General features: G+C 40.4%; 1 protein-coding gene across 4 annotated transcripts in view; it reads right to left on the reverse strand.

The window, feature by feature from the left end:
- Positions 1-16,523, reverse strand: part of GRM7 (glutamate metabotropic receptor 7) — a 316,514-nt gene that overhangs the window by 208,582 nt on the left and 91,409 nt on the right. For all 4 annotated transcript variants that reach the window (XM_030501640.1, XM_030501642.1, XM_030501641.1 and 1 more), the window contains exon 2: positions 8,076-8,292. In XM_030501640.1, coding sequence (XP_030357500.1) covers positions 8,076-8,292 — 217 coding nt within the window. The remainder of the gene's footprint in view (positions 1-8,075; positions 8,293-16,523) is intronic.

Consider the following 16,523-nt stretch of genomic DNA (forward strand, 5'->3'; position numbering starts at 1 on the left):
CAGAACTGTATCACTGTTTGGGCAGGCAGGTGTCTGATGCTGCTGTGCCATCAGGTAGGTAACCAATCCACATGTTCCCAAGCCCATCAGCTTCACTGCTTTCCTGAATGAGATCGTAAGAACCCTATAAATCTACACCAGGTATTTATCTTCCAATGATGACAAAAAGATAGGAAAATACACATACCACATACGTACCAATGATTGAAATTTTTTTTAATTCAAATTCTCTAGTGACATGTCTATATCTGGTGCCTACACTCCCTGTGTAGTCAAGAGAGAGAAATAGATGTTTCAAAAGGGCAACTCAGATCTCATCACTCTTGGTTACTGCACAGGGAACAGAGCCAACTAACTTAGGACATCTGTTATGTCTTAGGTAGGAAGATGCCTTGCTAAAGAGATGAAGATTGCATTCACAATGTTTTGATAAGCTAAAAATACAGCCAGGGACCTAGAGGGATTCTCAGCATCTAAGCCAGGCACCTAATGAGTTTCACCCAATATCACAGGCAAGTCAGAAGTCCAGTCATCACCTAAGGACACGACCCATTCACTCCTCTGAATGACATCACTTCTCACAGGTTATTAAAAGAAGCCACAGCAGCATAGACAATACACGCAGAGTAACAGATTTACTTTGCAGAGACGTGCTTTGCCCTTTCTTTTCCATGATCGGAAGTGTACAATGGAACTCTAAATGCAATCCAAAATACCCTCGAGGATCAAGTCCAGTTCATCTTCTATGAGATCAGTTACAATTAAAAGGAAATACTATTAAACCTGACTGACTGCAGCACACAACACAAGTTGGTTCAACTTTAGAAAGCAATTTTTCTTGACTTTTTTTCTGAAATGGAAAACATTTGTTACCTGACAAAACACAGAAATGACAATAATAGATTTCATAACATTGCTATTTAAAATAACATCACTGAACACCAAAAAGACAGATGCATGAATATTTGAGAAAAACAGAAAAAAAAAGTGGAAACCACTTGAATTGCTTAGATAGAAATGGCTTGGTTTCATTAGTGGTTTATATATTTATTTTTGCTGTATTTGACCCAGAAAACAGGCTCTTAAGAAAATGAATAAAGGCCATTCCAATTGGAAAGTATAATCATTTAATACAACCAAAGATGAAGGAGCAGTACTGCATTGCTGCTTCTCCATCCCCCAGAGACCTTCATCACCTCTGCAGACACTGAGCTGCCCACCAGGCAGGAAAGCACCCAGAGGGATCTGCAGCACCAGAAAACTCCATAAGCCTTGGACCACGCTCTATACCCTCAAACCCCACAAAAGCAGTAGGATGTATGATCCTCCCAAGAGCAAAGACACATGACAAACACCACTTTGACCATACCCGGTTTTCTGCGGCTGGCTTTTGGACTGCACTTCAAAAAACATACTTATAGACCTATTTTGTCACTCTGTAAGCTCAGCTGTTTGCTTTAACTGAAATGCTGTAGGTGGCTTCTGCCCCTTGGGTTACAGCAGAGAGAGATGCCATGAACACAGTTTGCAAAATGCAATTCCTTCAGCAAAACAAATAGTCATCACGGTGGACAGCACAACACCTTAGCCCACCTTCTTCCAAAACAGTGACTCATTCAAATGAATATCTGAACAGTGACTTTGTTAAAAGCTGGGTTCTGTGAGCTGCCACAAAGAACAGAAATCACAGACCATAACTTCTGGGCATCACTGTGTGGTAACACCTGTTGCCAGTATGTTGTGCAAAGCTTCACTAATAAATCACAAGTATTTGTTAAATTAACACAGCCAATGCAATCTTTGCCCATGACCGTGCATCATGGTGGCTTCATCAACTTTTTTCACCTTCCTTTCTCATTTTTAGGATTCTTTTCACCTTGAGGTACATCGTAAAGTGACTGCCTCTTGTAATGAGAACTCTAAACCCATTCAAGTAGGGCTTTAGTGGATCAAGTAAGAAGAGAGATGTTTCATTAACATCAGAATATAAGATGAAAAAAAATAAATCAGGATTTTCTATTTGGCAATAGGAATCAACACTCCATTTGAGACTACAGACAAATTAGTCTCCTCTCCCTCTTAAAACATGTCTCTCTCTTAAAACATGGACAGTTGTACAATTCCCTCGTAGCAATGATTTAACTCTCTCATGTTATCTAGCACTAATTTGTGCTAATGGAATTCCCAACAGACAGCATAAAAATGAAGCTCTTTACAAAAATGCAGATTCAGGGTCATAGCAGGCAGTTGAACAGACCTACAGGAGCCTACAGAAATGTTATATGAATCACTGAGGGATGATAGAGCAGCTCTTGGCTTTTAACAGTGTCAGCTTCCACAGAGGATACATACTAAATTAAAGCACCATATTATGATATGCCGCACTGAGGGTTTCACAGGAAGTATCTTGAGATGATCCAGATCACCAAAAACCCAAATCAAAGGATTCAGATCTTTTTAGAAACACATCAGTGTAGAAAACAAATTTCAAACCTTTAGGAAAACCTGACATATTTTCATATTTAGGTGGGTAAAGGAGTTTAAAACAGTCTTTGTTGCAGATAACAAACACACCGAAAATAATTTCTGTAGGAGGTACTTCATTGTATGTAGCCAATTTATATAGGAACCAATGCTTTAGGAGATTATACCATTTAAAGCACAGATTATAACCACAACCAGAGAAGTGGTTCATCTGATTATGGTAGAGTGATACTTGTTAGATATAAGGGCAGAGTGTCTCTCAGGTTGTCAGTGTGAGTACACATATGGTTTTTACTAACAAATATAAAGCTGAGAAAACCAAGATAAAGAAGAAATTTGAAATTATATTGAGGGAGAGTACAGAAATACTATTCAGTATCACTGCTGGAAAAAAAATCTACTTATGAGGATAAGGAGAAGGATTCAAAACTTCAAGGGCCTCATCTTTGCCCTGACAATGAATGTTTTTTGATGTTTCTTCCGTTTCTGAGCAAATTCAGCTCCCACAGCATGTGCATCCAGGCCGCCCCTGCTGCATGCAGATGTTCTCAACCTTATGTAACATATGTCTGCGCAGCACTCGTGGATCACGGAGACAGAGAAGAAAAATATCTTTTAAAAATCCTTCAGCAGAAAAAAAGGAGAAAAGACGATAAAGAGACTGTCGCAAGTGTTGTGCTTCCTATGCTGAAGTGGATTAAAGTTTACTCTGCTTTTTGTTCTGTCAAGGTGATGATAGTCCTTTAACAAATAAATACAACACTGCAACTAAAAGTCTTCAGAAGAAACTTCAGTATATATAATCACATCAGCATGCTGGTACGCAAGCTTTAATCTCATTTTACCATGTCTTTAGTACACAAAGAAAGGCGGCATGCTTTTCTGGAGTTTTTCTTCCCCAGTCCTTCCAAGTGGTTGAGAACATAGTCACCAAAACTAATACTTTGTTCGTAGATTGAGATACTTTGTTACTGACACGATGCCCTGTACAACAGCAGGTCTAGTTCAAACAGAACTGTGCTCAAAATCAGTCTTGCTGAGCAGAAATACTTATTTCTGAGATTAAGTTGGACAAGAGAGCTATAGAAAAGCAGAAGAAAGAGGTAAAGGCAGCAGGCATATGGGACTGCAGATCCGGAATCCTCTTCCTTACACCATTTGTGCTGCAGCCTGTGGAGTGAGCATCAAAGTCTCCACAAGCAAAGCAGCTAGTGTACTCATCTGTGAAAATGGGCAATTTTTGGTGAGAAAAAGATTAATAAAGGCATATTAGATCTTTCATTTATCTGTTAGGAGGCATTCAAGTGGTCTTTTGCTAATGACTTCGATATATATATTTCTTACAGATAGTAATTAACCTTCTGGTACAGATTAATCTTAAAAAAAAAAATCAAAATGAATTAATGTTTGAAATTCTAGTATTCAGTAGTTTCATTAATAATCTGAAATTGTCCTTTAGATTTTCCATAATTAGACCATTCCCCTAATTTATTAATCCCACTGACTGCAGAGCATGTTCCAAATCTTCATCTCCTGCCACAAAGACATACTCAAACTTGCTTGAAGTACTCATAATAAAAGTCACTTTGCAAAGAATTATTAACTCAAAGGATCAAGCAAAGTCTTTATATGCTAAAGCATATTTGAAAACTAAGCAGGGATAGCACTTTCTGCTTCAGCCTAGATCTTAGAAATTGTGAGGATGAGTAGAAACAAGTTTGGATAAAACGCCGACTTTAGGATAATTAACTTGCTACAGATTTGAGGCCAAAGATTATAAACGTGCTGGTACCTATAGACTAAACCTTCCTTTCTGCCAAAACACATGGATTATGAGATACAAGGCAATTGTCTGACAGCTCTTTATGACTGCTTATTGCTGGTGCGTCTCGAACTTTGACTAATTACCTCTGCTCAGGGGCTATTCCTGCTCCTGGCAGATGTGCGTGGTCCTAACGGCCACATAGGGGAGATAAGGACCTCTGCTCTGACACCTCTCCCAGCTCTGTTGTCCCACTCATTCAAAGGGGTCAGAAGGGGCAGGATTCATGCCAGCTCTGCGATCCCTACAGCCAGAAAGCTCTCAAAGAGCAAACTGCAGCCAGCACTGCCATCTTGTCGCAATCCAGGCAGCATGGGGAAACAAGGACTAAAAAAGCTTGGAGCTGTATATGCACCTCTTGCATTTGCTCATTTGCACCTGGCTACAGAGCTCGTTGTGCTACTTCAGTTCTGTATTTACTCGCATGCTGAGCTCCAGGATTTGAGAGCAGGGGAGCAGCAAGTCTTCTTGCATAGACATGGTGTTTCTGCAAAGTCTCGCTACAGCCTTGCTGGGTTTTGATGTCTGCTTTGAGCTGGGGCAATCCACCCAGCATCCAAACCCTGAGCAAGACCAAAGCCTACACACACAAATCAGACAGTGCTGTAAGCATAGCACAACTCTTCCTGATGAACATCACGTGCTTTAGCTAACTGTAAAACAAGGTAAATCATGCCTTACCACTTAAACCCCTCTCCTGTCCTCCATTCTCCCCATGTCACTGCAACGTACACCAAATATGGCCTCTGAGCTGGGAAGAAGAGATAATCCACAGTCTCACTGATTTCCAGGAGAACTGGATCTTCTGACTACAGAAAAACTTCCTCCCACCAGTGCTGGATTTCTGTTGCTTCTGGCATGAGTTTTCCAATTAGTGTGAGTGTTGATTGGCACCCCAAGCGCTACATCAATCTACTCACACGGCAGCAACAGGATCATCACGAGTGTGCCCCCATCCCTTTTCCCGTCCCTGCAGTGTTATAACAGCATGGCACACATTGCCATGCTTAACTGTGCATCTTTTGCAAAGATACTGCATAATTACACACCTCAGTCAGGCCACATATACTTGAACCCATCTAAATATATTTCATACTTGAAGTGCAACTGATCTTGGTAATATTTCCCTACCTTGTGAAGCCTCCTATCCCTTCTGTTCCTCATTAGAGCAGACTGTTCACTTCATGCATTCATACACATGGCTCTGTACTACTCAAATGGGTTTACATAGATAGATCAAGGAGCTACTAACTATACCACAGCCATGAGTCAGTGAAATTACTGCTGCTTATTGCTTCATCAGGAGGCTCTTTCCAAACCCTGATACTGCAGCAGTCATCTGACAGCCTGCTTAATTATTTCTTTTGGATAAAATATCCCCAAGGAGACAGAGCCACATTCGGCAGCAGGAAAGCAACCCCAAACCACTGCACCCTCAATACCATCTCCCTCAGAGGACAGGCAAATCCCATTGCAACACGACTCCCTGGAACAGCACCTGAGAGATGGTCACAACCACCCCTGAAGCTGGGGGACACAGTGCCATTTCCCCATAGGGGATCAAGGTCAGGACCTGTACCTCCAGGCAGCATGGCTCCATTAAACATCTAGACAACAGGATCATCTTACACTTCCCAGGGCTTTAAAAACCCAGGGAACTTGTTGACAGGTATTAAATCCCTTCAGAACTTCACCTAAGCTTCATCTGTGTAACACAAAAATCAGTGCAGCCCTAAGGAGAAAAAGTAGCTGTACTGGGGATTGGATTGTTCCGGTTTCCAGACAAGGCAGGCTGCGTACAGGAAAGAAAGTTTATGCACTATCCCTGTTATCATCTTAATCTTGCAGGCATGACCTATATCACCTGCACGCAAAGCTCTTTTAAGCAGGATATTCTTTCGGTTTTATGCTTTATATTTTATGAAGGACACTAAATTACATGTTGACTACATGAACAGTTCCTGTCATTAATTTAATTCTACAGAAGATCTATAAAATGATACAGTATTATTCAGCTAGAGTTCGTCCTTGACTTAGAGAGAACATTTCTGATATGATTTTGCAACAGTGGATATTTGCAAATAAAGTCAATTTTAAATTATAATGAACACTGGCATTTGCCACTTTCTGTGGTATTAAACCAAGAACCATTTTCTTTAATACCACATAAATATGCATTCGAATGAACAGACAAATTTATGCAAATACAGTTTTTTTCTGTGATATCGACATAATGAAACAATTCCAGATTCGCCTCTCTAAGCCCCTTTCTTTTAAGCGTGGTTGTCTTCTCTGCTCACTCCTTGGATGATGCTGCCAAAAGCGATCCATCAGCTACCCCCCAGCAGTTTGGGAGCGCACTGATGCTGCTCCTCACTGGTAGCACAGGATATTTGCAAAAGCAGTGTGCTGTGGAACCAGCTTTGCAGCAAACCGAGGAGATGGAAACCTCTGATGGCTGCTTCAGAGCGACACCTGGCTTGTCCTAGTCCTTTCCTTTCATGCACTCACTGATCTGGCTGGTGATTTACAAATTCAGCAAGGGAATTGTGGATTCCGTTGTGCTGTTTGTATTTAACACAACACCAGGGCAGTCACTGGTGGGAGACCTGCAAATTCGTTTTAGGAATACAACAGACATTTTTGTACAATGATGATGGGTTCCCAATCAGGAATGCAGTATCATTGCAGGCTTCTGGAGATAGGCCTTGCATGTATCATCAATAATGAATGACATCATCAGCTTATTTTTCCTCACCAGAAGAGGAATCAACTTTAAACAATTTAATTTCCAAACATCTATGATTCTGGATTGCAAATCAGCTTCCAAGGATTTATACCTCTATTCCCTGAAGTGCCATCTAAAGTCCTCTTATGCTCTGGCATCTCTGGAGAAATTTAGAACTATTTATCCTGAAGAAAAAGTTATGGGGATAAGGGGATGAGCACACTGACAAAGCAGTCACACCTTCAGGACAGGTTTCCTCTATGTTTTGCACTGGAACAGGAAAGCAAGCTGTAGAATTGGAAATTCCTGTCAATAAAATTACGAAGGCTCAACACGATACCATAAGCCTGACCCAGGGCAAGACACAGCATTTTCTCATCTTCTTGGAACATCTCTAACTGGCAACTGACATTATCCGACACAGTTTGGCCTTCCTGGGACACCAGCAAATGAAACAGCAACAAGAAAACTGTGATGCACCACACCAAAGCTCTGGTGTGCCTCACACCACACCACTGAGTTTGTTGCCTCCATATCCCAGGCCAGTAATCTTTGAGCCTTCAAGTGAAAGATTATTAATTTTCTCAATTTAATTGGTCAAGAAAAATGCTAAAGAAAAGCAATACAAACCAGGCAGCAATCTGAAAGGTGAACAGCAATAGTATGACAGAAGTCAGTATCTCGTAACAAGCAGTCTTCACAGAATTTCTAGCTGTGGAGAGATAAAAGCTCAGCATTTTACAATCTGTCTTCTACCCATGTCAACACAATATAATGCCATCCTGTGGAATAGTTGGAGCTTGATAAGACTCAAGGTTTTCTATTTTCTCCAGAAATGATTGAAAACCACTAAGGTTTCAAACTCTCTGAAAGTCCATAAGCAATTTTAGAATGAGAGTATCTAGGAGCCAGTAAAGATGATTGCAAAGAACTGGAGCAACTTTAGAGTCAAATATATGTTCTAGAAAAATAATGTAACAGTATAAAATAACATTCATTACTTCTATAGCATTTTCTGGAGGGAGGACGGGCGTTGCCTACCTGCCTCTCTGGAAATTTGCATGAAGGACTCGACTCCTTTTTCTCCATAATTCCCTTCAGATGCCAAAGTGGACACATAATTCCATCCCAAAGCTTTCACAATGTCCACCATTGCTTGTGCTTGGAAGGAATCTGGAGGAACCACACGTGAGAAGAAATCATAGCGCCTGTCATCACTCAACTCTGGTGCAGTTGAGGCATAACTGATTTGTGGGATCTGTAGAAAAAAATAATTTCTGATAAATATACATATTCATATACTTATTGCATTTCTTCCAGCAGTTAGCTAAAGCAGTTAGCTTCAGCTGAGCCTCAGTTTGTCTTCGTTGTATCCATCTACATTTCTCCACTATGTTCCTTTACAGTGTACAAGAAAAAGAAACAATCTTTTCATTGACTTCAAGTTACACCAAAGAAAATAAAAATCACTGATTGATTGAAAACAACTGTATATATGCACGTTCACAGTTTCTTCCTTTCAGGCAATCTTAATCAAATACAGCACACACAAACCATTTTTCTCACTACATCCTTTTTATTGGTGGTCTGGTTTTACGAATATCAGGTTATTTGGGATCCTGAATGCAACCGAGTTTAAATCTATACCCGTCATTTCTGGCTGAAAGCCAGAAGGAGCCTTCATCCATTTTTGAAGCATGGAGAAGCTCTTCAACATTAAATGCAACTCCAGATCAAAATAAAAGAATGATTTTTTTTTATTACTTTTTTCTTCTGATGAAGAACAGTTGTGAAGATTGGTGAGCGTGGACATCTCTGTCCCACAAAGACAACCTGGTCATGTTTCAGCTCTGTCCTATAACTCTGCCTGCACACGTTAAACCAGCCACCACTCTTCCTTCTCACAGAAGAGTACGAAAGAGACTAACAGTTACTTTTTTTAACCAGAGACACCAGAATATTGTTCAGGGCTATTTTCTCCTTGATAACAAAGGTCCCTAAGCAGTTATCAAGCTGACAGTATGTTAATCCCCAAACCCATTATGCAATTGTTTGAATAACAGTCTGGGACTGCTCCTTAAATTAAGGAACCTGTCATAATTCTCACTTCAGATGCCAAGGAGGGAAAAAGAAAGATTTGCAATATAAGCAAACACGATCATATATAATGATTTGAGACTTCTAGACTGCGGAAAGGTCAGTATTTCATGCCTCAGTACAAGCATCTTCTGCATTCTCATAGTCTGTCTCTGCACAGCATTCCTACGAGGGTTTATTAGCTCTCCTACCTTCTCAGAAGAATAAACATATTTCCCCAGGCTCAATGCTACAAAGGGTTCAGCACCTTCGGTTCCCACAGAGTTCAGCAGCAGATGAGAGCAAATGCAACACTGCCACAGCATACACACTATAGCTGTACATATTTATGCACAACTACTACACCAGAATAAAAGCAGACCTGGAAAGCTAAATTGCTGCTGAAGACCCAGGAGATAAGGGAACTTATCCAAATGATCCAAAATTATTAAATACCCCAACATTTGTTGAGACACCTTCCTGTTTCTAAAGGTACTGTTTTATCATAAACCATATCAAACTATAGCACAGGACTAAAGACCTGCTTAGCTTCGTTCTGCATCAGCCTAGACCAAGTCATGTCTCGCAGCGTTGCTCAAAGCCGTGCACTGGCGGGATCCCTGTGCAAGGAGCTTGCTGAATCAGGTCCCAGGCATACTGCCACTCTTACTTGCTATGAATTATTAAACCCAAACAAACACTAAAACTTCAAGCCAGTGCTTGGGCTGTCACTGTGGATGTTGGAGAACTGAGTCCCAGTCACTTGGCATGGTCTATCCTTTGGATGTGTTGTGTCACTCCTTTGCATGTTCACTGGTTTTACAACCATAGAGGTGGCTAATCAAGCTGAAAGCTGGGACACTCCAGGTTTTTAATGCAAGAAAGCAGTTGTCTGCAAAGCCTTGCCAGGTTTATTTTAGATCTGTGGCTTGCAGACATCATGTTGCCAGCAAGACCTCCCAGTGCTCGAGTCACAGAAAATTTAAAAGTTAAAATTGAGGCTGCTGGGAAGAACACAGCGTGGTGTTGACCACTGGTACATGATTTACTCGCTCAGTGTTTCGCCTAGAGGCCAGCAAAGCTTGGGGACCACTCTCAGAGACAAACAGATCGATTACATCAATTTATCAGGGTTCTTTATTTTTAATCTACCTTAGGGATGACTTTCAGCTAACACCAACTACTGCAGTTGCAGTCAGAAAATGCTGAGCACCCTGGCCATCAAAAATAAATTTAATTCTTAATTTGTCTGTGCCTACAATTGCTGATGTAATAAATAATTGATGACATTTTAGGATCACACTCTTCTCATTTGTACAAAGCAGTTAGCGCAGCTTACTCAGCTGCTTACCACCTTAATTCATCTATTCATCGGATGGTATTTTATGAAGTGGAACAGCTCACCAGGCTGACTTTCTGGGTGCTGTTTACCTAGTCTTAGTTAGACAAGCATCCAGTACACAACATACAGCCCCACACACAGAGCCATATGGAGATAGTCAAGTGCCGGGTTTCTTTAATTATACATAAAATAAAGGATGAAATATGATTTTTTTTTTTTTAATCTATGACAACTATGTTTGTATTCCAACTTGCCAACAACTGCTTTTTCAACTAAAAATCAAAAGGAACATATTCTGCCTTTTTACAAAAAGCAAGGCTTCTACAGAATTTGCTCCACTGCTTATATTACCTAGGGGACCTTTTGGGGTTTTTTAGTCTTTTTTCTCTGTCAATAAAACATTAACTACTTCTGGCTGTTTCAATCACTTGCAGTATAAAAAGCATACATTTATTTTTTCTTTACTGATATTTCTTACAGGTTAAGTAACTTAAAGTTATATGTACAAGGAGTAGAATTATCACAAGATTTCGTCTGAATATGGGGAGAAAAGTCCTTAACTGGACACAATATAGACTGCAGCCATTAGACTTCGACTTTGTCCAGTATGTCTTGTTCAACTTTGCCCAGCATGCTGCTGACACCTACAAAAGACATTTTCCCTTCCCACATATTTTCCTGTGCATGCAGGCAGCATCCCAGATGTCCAAACAGAACATCTGTTTGCATCAGCTAAAATCTAATAATTCAGCATTTCTTCTTCTCTTCCATTTTTTAACATTCACATCCGATTGGATGTGGACAAACCTCCCACAGACTCAGCCGGAAACCTTTCTCCTGCACTTCACACCATATGCTCCTCCACATCACTGTTTTGTATTTAGTAAGAGTGACTTTAGTTTGAAAAACACATCATCATGTTAATTCCAGGCAAATCTCAATGGCCAGGCACCCTCTACTCCCCAAGGTCCCCCCACAGGGCTTATGCTCATCAGACCATAGCCAGAAGACAGCACACACCGCTGCTGCTCACCAAGTAAGCTCACAGCCGTGCACCTTCAGCTCCTATGAACACTGAAGCAGACTTCAAAATAAAAACGGATTGACCCAGTTCAAGACCCAACTCCAAGATGGCCAAATGTCACCATTCTCTGATCCCAAAGACGATGCAGATGGTCTCACCATGCAAGAACCATGAGCAGGGATCAAGGGAGAACAAGAAGGACTGCCATTTGATTCTCTCTGATGATGGTATTCACTCCCTTGGTCCACCTCTCTCAAACATGTGTTAGTGCTTCCCCAGGCCGGTCAGGCCTCCGCATCGGGGCAGCAGGCTGGAGCCTCCCCAGTCTCACACCATGCAAACCAATCTCCTATCCCAGGGTCAGGAGGGCAATGGCTGGATGCACACAGACTGGATTCCAGATTCAAAGGTGTGGAAAGAGCCTTAATAAAGCTATCCACATAAAACCACAGTTAAATAGATGCACTTTTAATAACCAACTCTTCTCCACCTTGATCAGTGTGTAAAACCTTTAGCACTGCTGCAAGGTGCTGAATGATCAGCCCTGGAACAAGTAGTCTCTCGTTCACATGCAGACACAAGATGAACGAGAGAAAGGCAGGACAAGCCACAGTACAATGCCAAGGAAGCCTGAGCAGTAGAAAATCTTAAATGTAGTCCTATCGCTACCTAGTGTGACCCCTAAACGTCTTCTCAAACTTACCATCACTGCCAGTTTTGGTTTTGAAAGCTGCTGCTATGGCTCAGGCTTGTGAACAAAAGCCCTCTGACAGGACTGACTATCCTGCACCATGCTCAAACCACACAAAAAACTGGAAGTTTATCCCTTTCACCCAACTTACACACTAAACAGCATCTAAATAAAAACATTTGCACTCCCCCTTCCCTATGATTTCCCCATTTTAACAAGTTTTTTAACATGTCACTCCTCTTAAACTATACTTTTTCTCCTTTTGGTCCTGCAAGGGTCCAGTTTGAGACATCCCATCCTGCTGCCATGGGAAGAACTGAGATGTCAACAAACCTAGCAAGTGTTACAGTGGCTTAATATCAGGATCACAGCACAGAGGATTTTAAATTAGGTGGTTGTTTGGTTTTAGGTTTTTTGTTTGTTTTTAATTAACCAGATAAATATTTTCTGTCTCATCTGATTTTTCTTCATTTCATTTTGGTAAAACCTGTTATTTGACATAGATATCTGACATTCAAAACTTAAGTTTAAAGAAGCAAGCTTTCTCTTCCATCACATTTTTCTGATTTTCTGTTCTGAAACATGTCTGAAACACAAAAAACTCTAGGGAATTACAGTCTGCTTTCCAAATGGCTCTAACACCTTGCAGAAGAGTTGTGTTCCATACAGCACAGGGATAAAAATCCCCCTGGACTTTACACAGTAAGGCTGTGAGTGAGAAAAGCCTGTGGTCCTCCTCTGAGTCCTGCATAGCTTGTAGAGCCTTCACCACCATAACAAAACACAGTTGTAGCTGGAACTTTCAGAAGAGCACTCAGGTGTTGGCAGATGCGTGAGCAGATCACTGGTATGGGAGGCAGATGCTCCTGAAGAGAGTCTTCATGTTTGCAGGACTATGGCAAACATCACACTCTGGAGTTTTACGTATCATTTGCCTGGCTGATGATCTGATTACAGTAAGAGTGAATGATTAATGCTGGGGACATTGCATTATTCAGTGATTAATCAATGCTAATTTATTTTTACAATTGAACATTATTCTTCATTTACTTCGTTTTCTTATGTCAATGAAAAGGTCTCTCTGGATCACACTTTGTTGTCTCGCTTGGAAAGCAGGGCCTGTTTGTGAGCAGCTGCACCAAAAGCCATGGCAGAAAACACATCAACAATTGACATCTCTCTGATGCTCTCCTAAGTCACTATTTGCAACATCAAATATCTTCCAACATCAGAAGTTGGAACCGTGCATTTCAGAGTAAAAAGCAACTAAAATACGAACTTGTTCCAATTCTTCATTTCAAACTTATTTTGTATTATTGCCTCATGTCATATCCTCCTCCTCTCACTCTCCAATAGACCTTTCTTTTCAAGCAAAACAAGAGAAAGTGGTGAGCTCCTTGCTAATAGACAAGTGTCTCAAATGGAAACATGCAAGAAACCCAGTGACAGAAGACAAACTAACTCTATGAAGCTGCAATAACTGCCAGAAGCACTGGGCTTCCTGCCCACACCCTCAGCACCTCTGCCTCACTCTGCCTGTAAATTCACTTGCACAGCCAAGAACCTCACAAATCAGTGCAACCATAAAAATAATTACTGCTACTACGCTACTTCAAATGTGACTGAGTTAGGGTACATCTCCTCAGTAACTTATTAGAAGATTAATAAAATGGTGCACCTGAACCCAACTCACCAAATGACAGTAGTTTTCTAACTTCAGAAAAGGCAATTTCCCTAAGGACCATGTGCAATTAAGATAATGCATGAGTATACCTATTGAGATATTAATGAGCTCCCACTAGGGTAATATTCAGTTCACAGTTTGCTGCATTTTTAACTTCCATTTCCTATTAAGTTTTATTGATATGATTTCCTGACAATAGAAAAAAACCCACCCCACTTTGACAAAGCCTCTTGAACTCATTTACCAGTGCAATGTCAGTCTACACAAATTGCAGAATCATGCCAATATCCTAACTTTACAAAACTAAGATTTCTGAAGACTTTTCACTTGGCTGCAAAACTCTTTGGTGTGAACTGATGGATGACTAAGAATCTCAAATCTGTTTAGGTCTCAAGATTTTATTCATGTAGAAATTTATCATGTCAGGATTTAATCACCAGTTAGTACAACTACTTTTTGTTCACCATTTACATCTCAAATTGCATAACAAACAGCTTCAGCATCCTGTGAACTGCATATAATTGTTTTCATTGCCTTGAATTAAAAATTTTTGAAGTTTCTAAGTAGCTGTTTTCTATGGGCAAAACTCCTCTTGACTTGCTTCATTTTCACTTAGTTCCAAACAGGAAGAAAATTTTACCTGATAGGTAAAATAAGATCAGATTATGACAAAAAGCTTGTGAAGATAATAGGAACGAACCTTCCTGCTGATTTCCACTAGACTGGAGGGGGAATTAGAGTTCACTCTGTTTCGTCAAGGAGCTGGCATCTGTGGGTGGTGCAATGGCCTTGGGTCTCGCCTGCCTAGCAGCAGCCAGTGGCCTCATAGCACACCGGCCACCTACTGGACATGGGCATATGTATAACAAACATCATCTCTGCCTTTTGTTCTCCCCCTTGCCAGCCCTTCCCAAAACTAAACACTGCTAAATCCCTAGCTCTGGGTTGATTTTCCCCAGGTGTCAATCTAGCAGCATGTGCCGTATTTCTGTCCCAAAAGGCACATATGAAAACAACCATTACTGCCACTCTTGCTCTAGGGCTCTTAAAAGACTAGGAAATAATATTCCCAATAGTCTTAGGTAACGATGAGAAGAAATCCTTCTCAAGTGCTTTGATAATCCCTCCTTATTGTGTTTTATGGTGAAATTTTAGAAGTAGCGCATTTCAAGCTGTTTTTTATACTCAATAATCAAATGTTGACAACAAGAAAATGAGGCAAAACAATTAACAAAAATGTTTTCATATAAATCAATTTTAAGAGCAATAGAAAATATTCCTGTACAGCTCTGCCATAGTTCTATAAGGTATTTACATACAGCAAATCTGTTGCTACATGCAAAAGTTACATGACAAAAGTAAATTCTTCTGAGCAGTGAACAAAAGCAGCACATCTAAAGAAGGGCATTTGTATAACAGAAAATTTTAAAAACCATTAATCTATTTACAGTTCACCTCTGTTTTCTCACTGTTTACCAATTACTAAAGCCACCGGTGTTCAAACATGGTCCTGTTTGCTCACATCACCACCTCTCTTATGTTATCCCACGGTGAATTCCTAATGATGTATTAGGGATCAACACAATCGCCTACAAGGGAATTGGATGGCTATTTCGTCAGGTACAGGAATACAAATATAAACAACATTAAATACAAATGGGAGGCTGAGCCTGGAGAAGAAGTGCATTTCATAAAACAGAAATATCTTCAAGAGCAGCAAAGAAACACTAAGAAAATAAACCAGATAAATATTCATGTACACAAATTTTGCCAGTATCCACATTGGCCCATGCCACCAAACCTTACCACACTGTGCTGTGTGAGCTCCATCTCATGCTACCTGCCAGTATAATGACTTCAATTTGACCACAAGGACTATTAACATGTCACTCAAAGAGAGTAAATCCTGCTTAAAGGAGAGATTCTCAAAGTGCTCAGAATCTGCAGTCGAGGACCTATGTCACAGCTCCCAAGCCTTGTGTAAGTTCCTTTCTTTTTTTTCTTTCAAGTAGGATAGCAAAATTCCATACTTAGGAAGAGCTATAGGTGTTCTTGACAAATCGTCAGTGAAAAACTGGATGAGGTCACTGCTTTGTAGACCTCTCAGTATCAGTTAACTCAAGAGTGACAATGACAGGAGAATAAAGTAGTGTCAGGAAGGGTAATGGATGGACAGAGCACAGGGAACTACAGCAACATGTTATCTGTAATTTCATTTCACTGAATTGTCTTGCTGTGCAGCATAGACTCAGTTTCAACACATAATGAATAAACATTAGAAGCTCCATGCAGATTATTGGGTGGAAACTCAGAGGGAAGGCCAGTCCTATTAAAAGACTTACTGTAATTGAACAGTGCAGTAATAGACCTTAACGGAGCTGTTCTGACAGCGATGCACCACTGCTCTGACAACATGGAGCAATGTAGCGTACTGTTGTCCTTCTAGAGCGATGGTTCTGGTTAATAAGACCTTTTAAAATTCACAACTCCTTGATTACCAATATTAGAATGGATGCAATCCATTACTGAAACAAAAACCTCCAGTGCTACTTTTGTTTTCTTAAATAACTGGCCTTCTAATTGAATGCCTTTTTTTCTTTTTTTTTTTTTAAATTAATTTCAAACCTAAAAAGAGTGTATGAAAGAGCCCATTTCCAGGTACATAAATCAAC

Source organism: Strigops habroptila, chromosome 11 (assembly GCF_004027225.2).
Source record: "Strigops habroptila isolate Jane chromosome 11, bStrHab1.2.pri, whole genome shotgun sequence".
In the NCBI taxonomy this organism is placed as follows: domain Eukaryota; kingdom Metazoa; phylum Chordata; class Aves; order Psittaciformes; family Psittacidae; genus Strigops; species Strigops habroptila.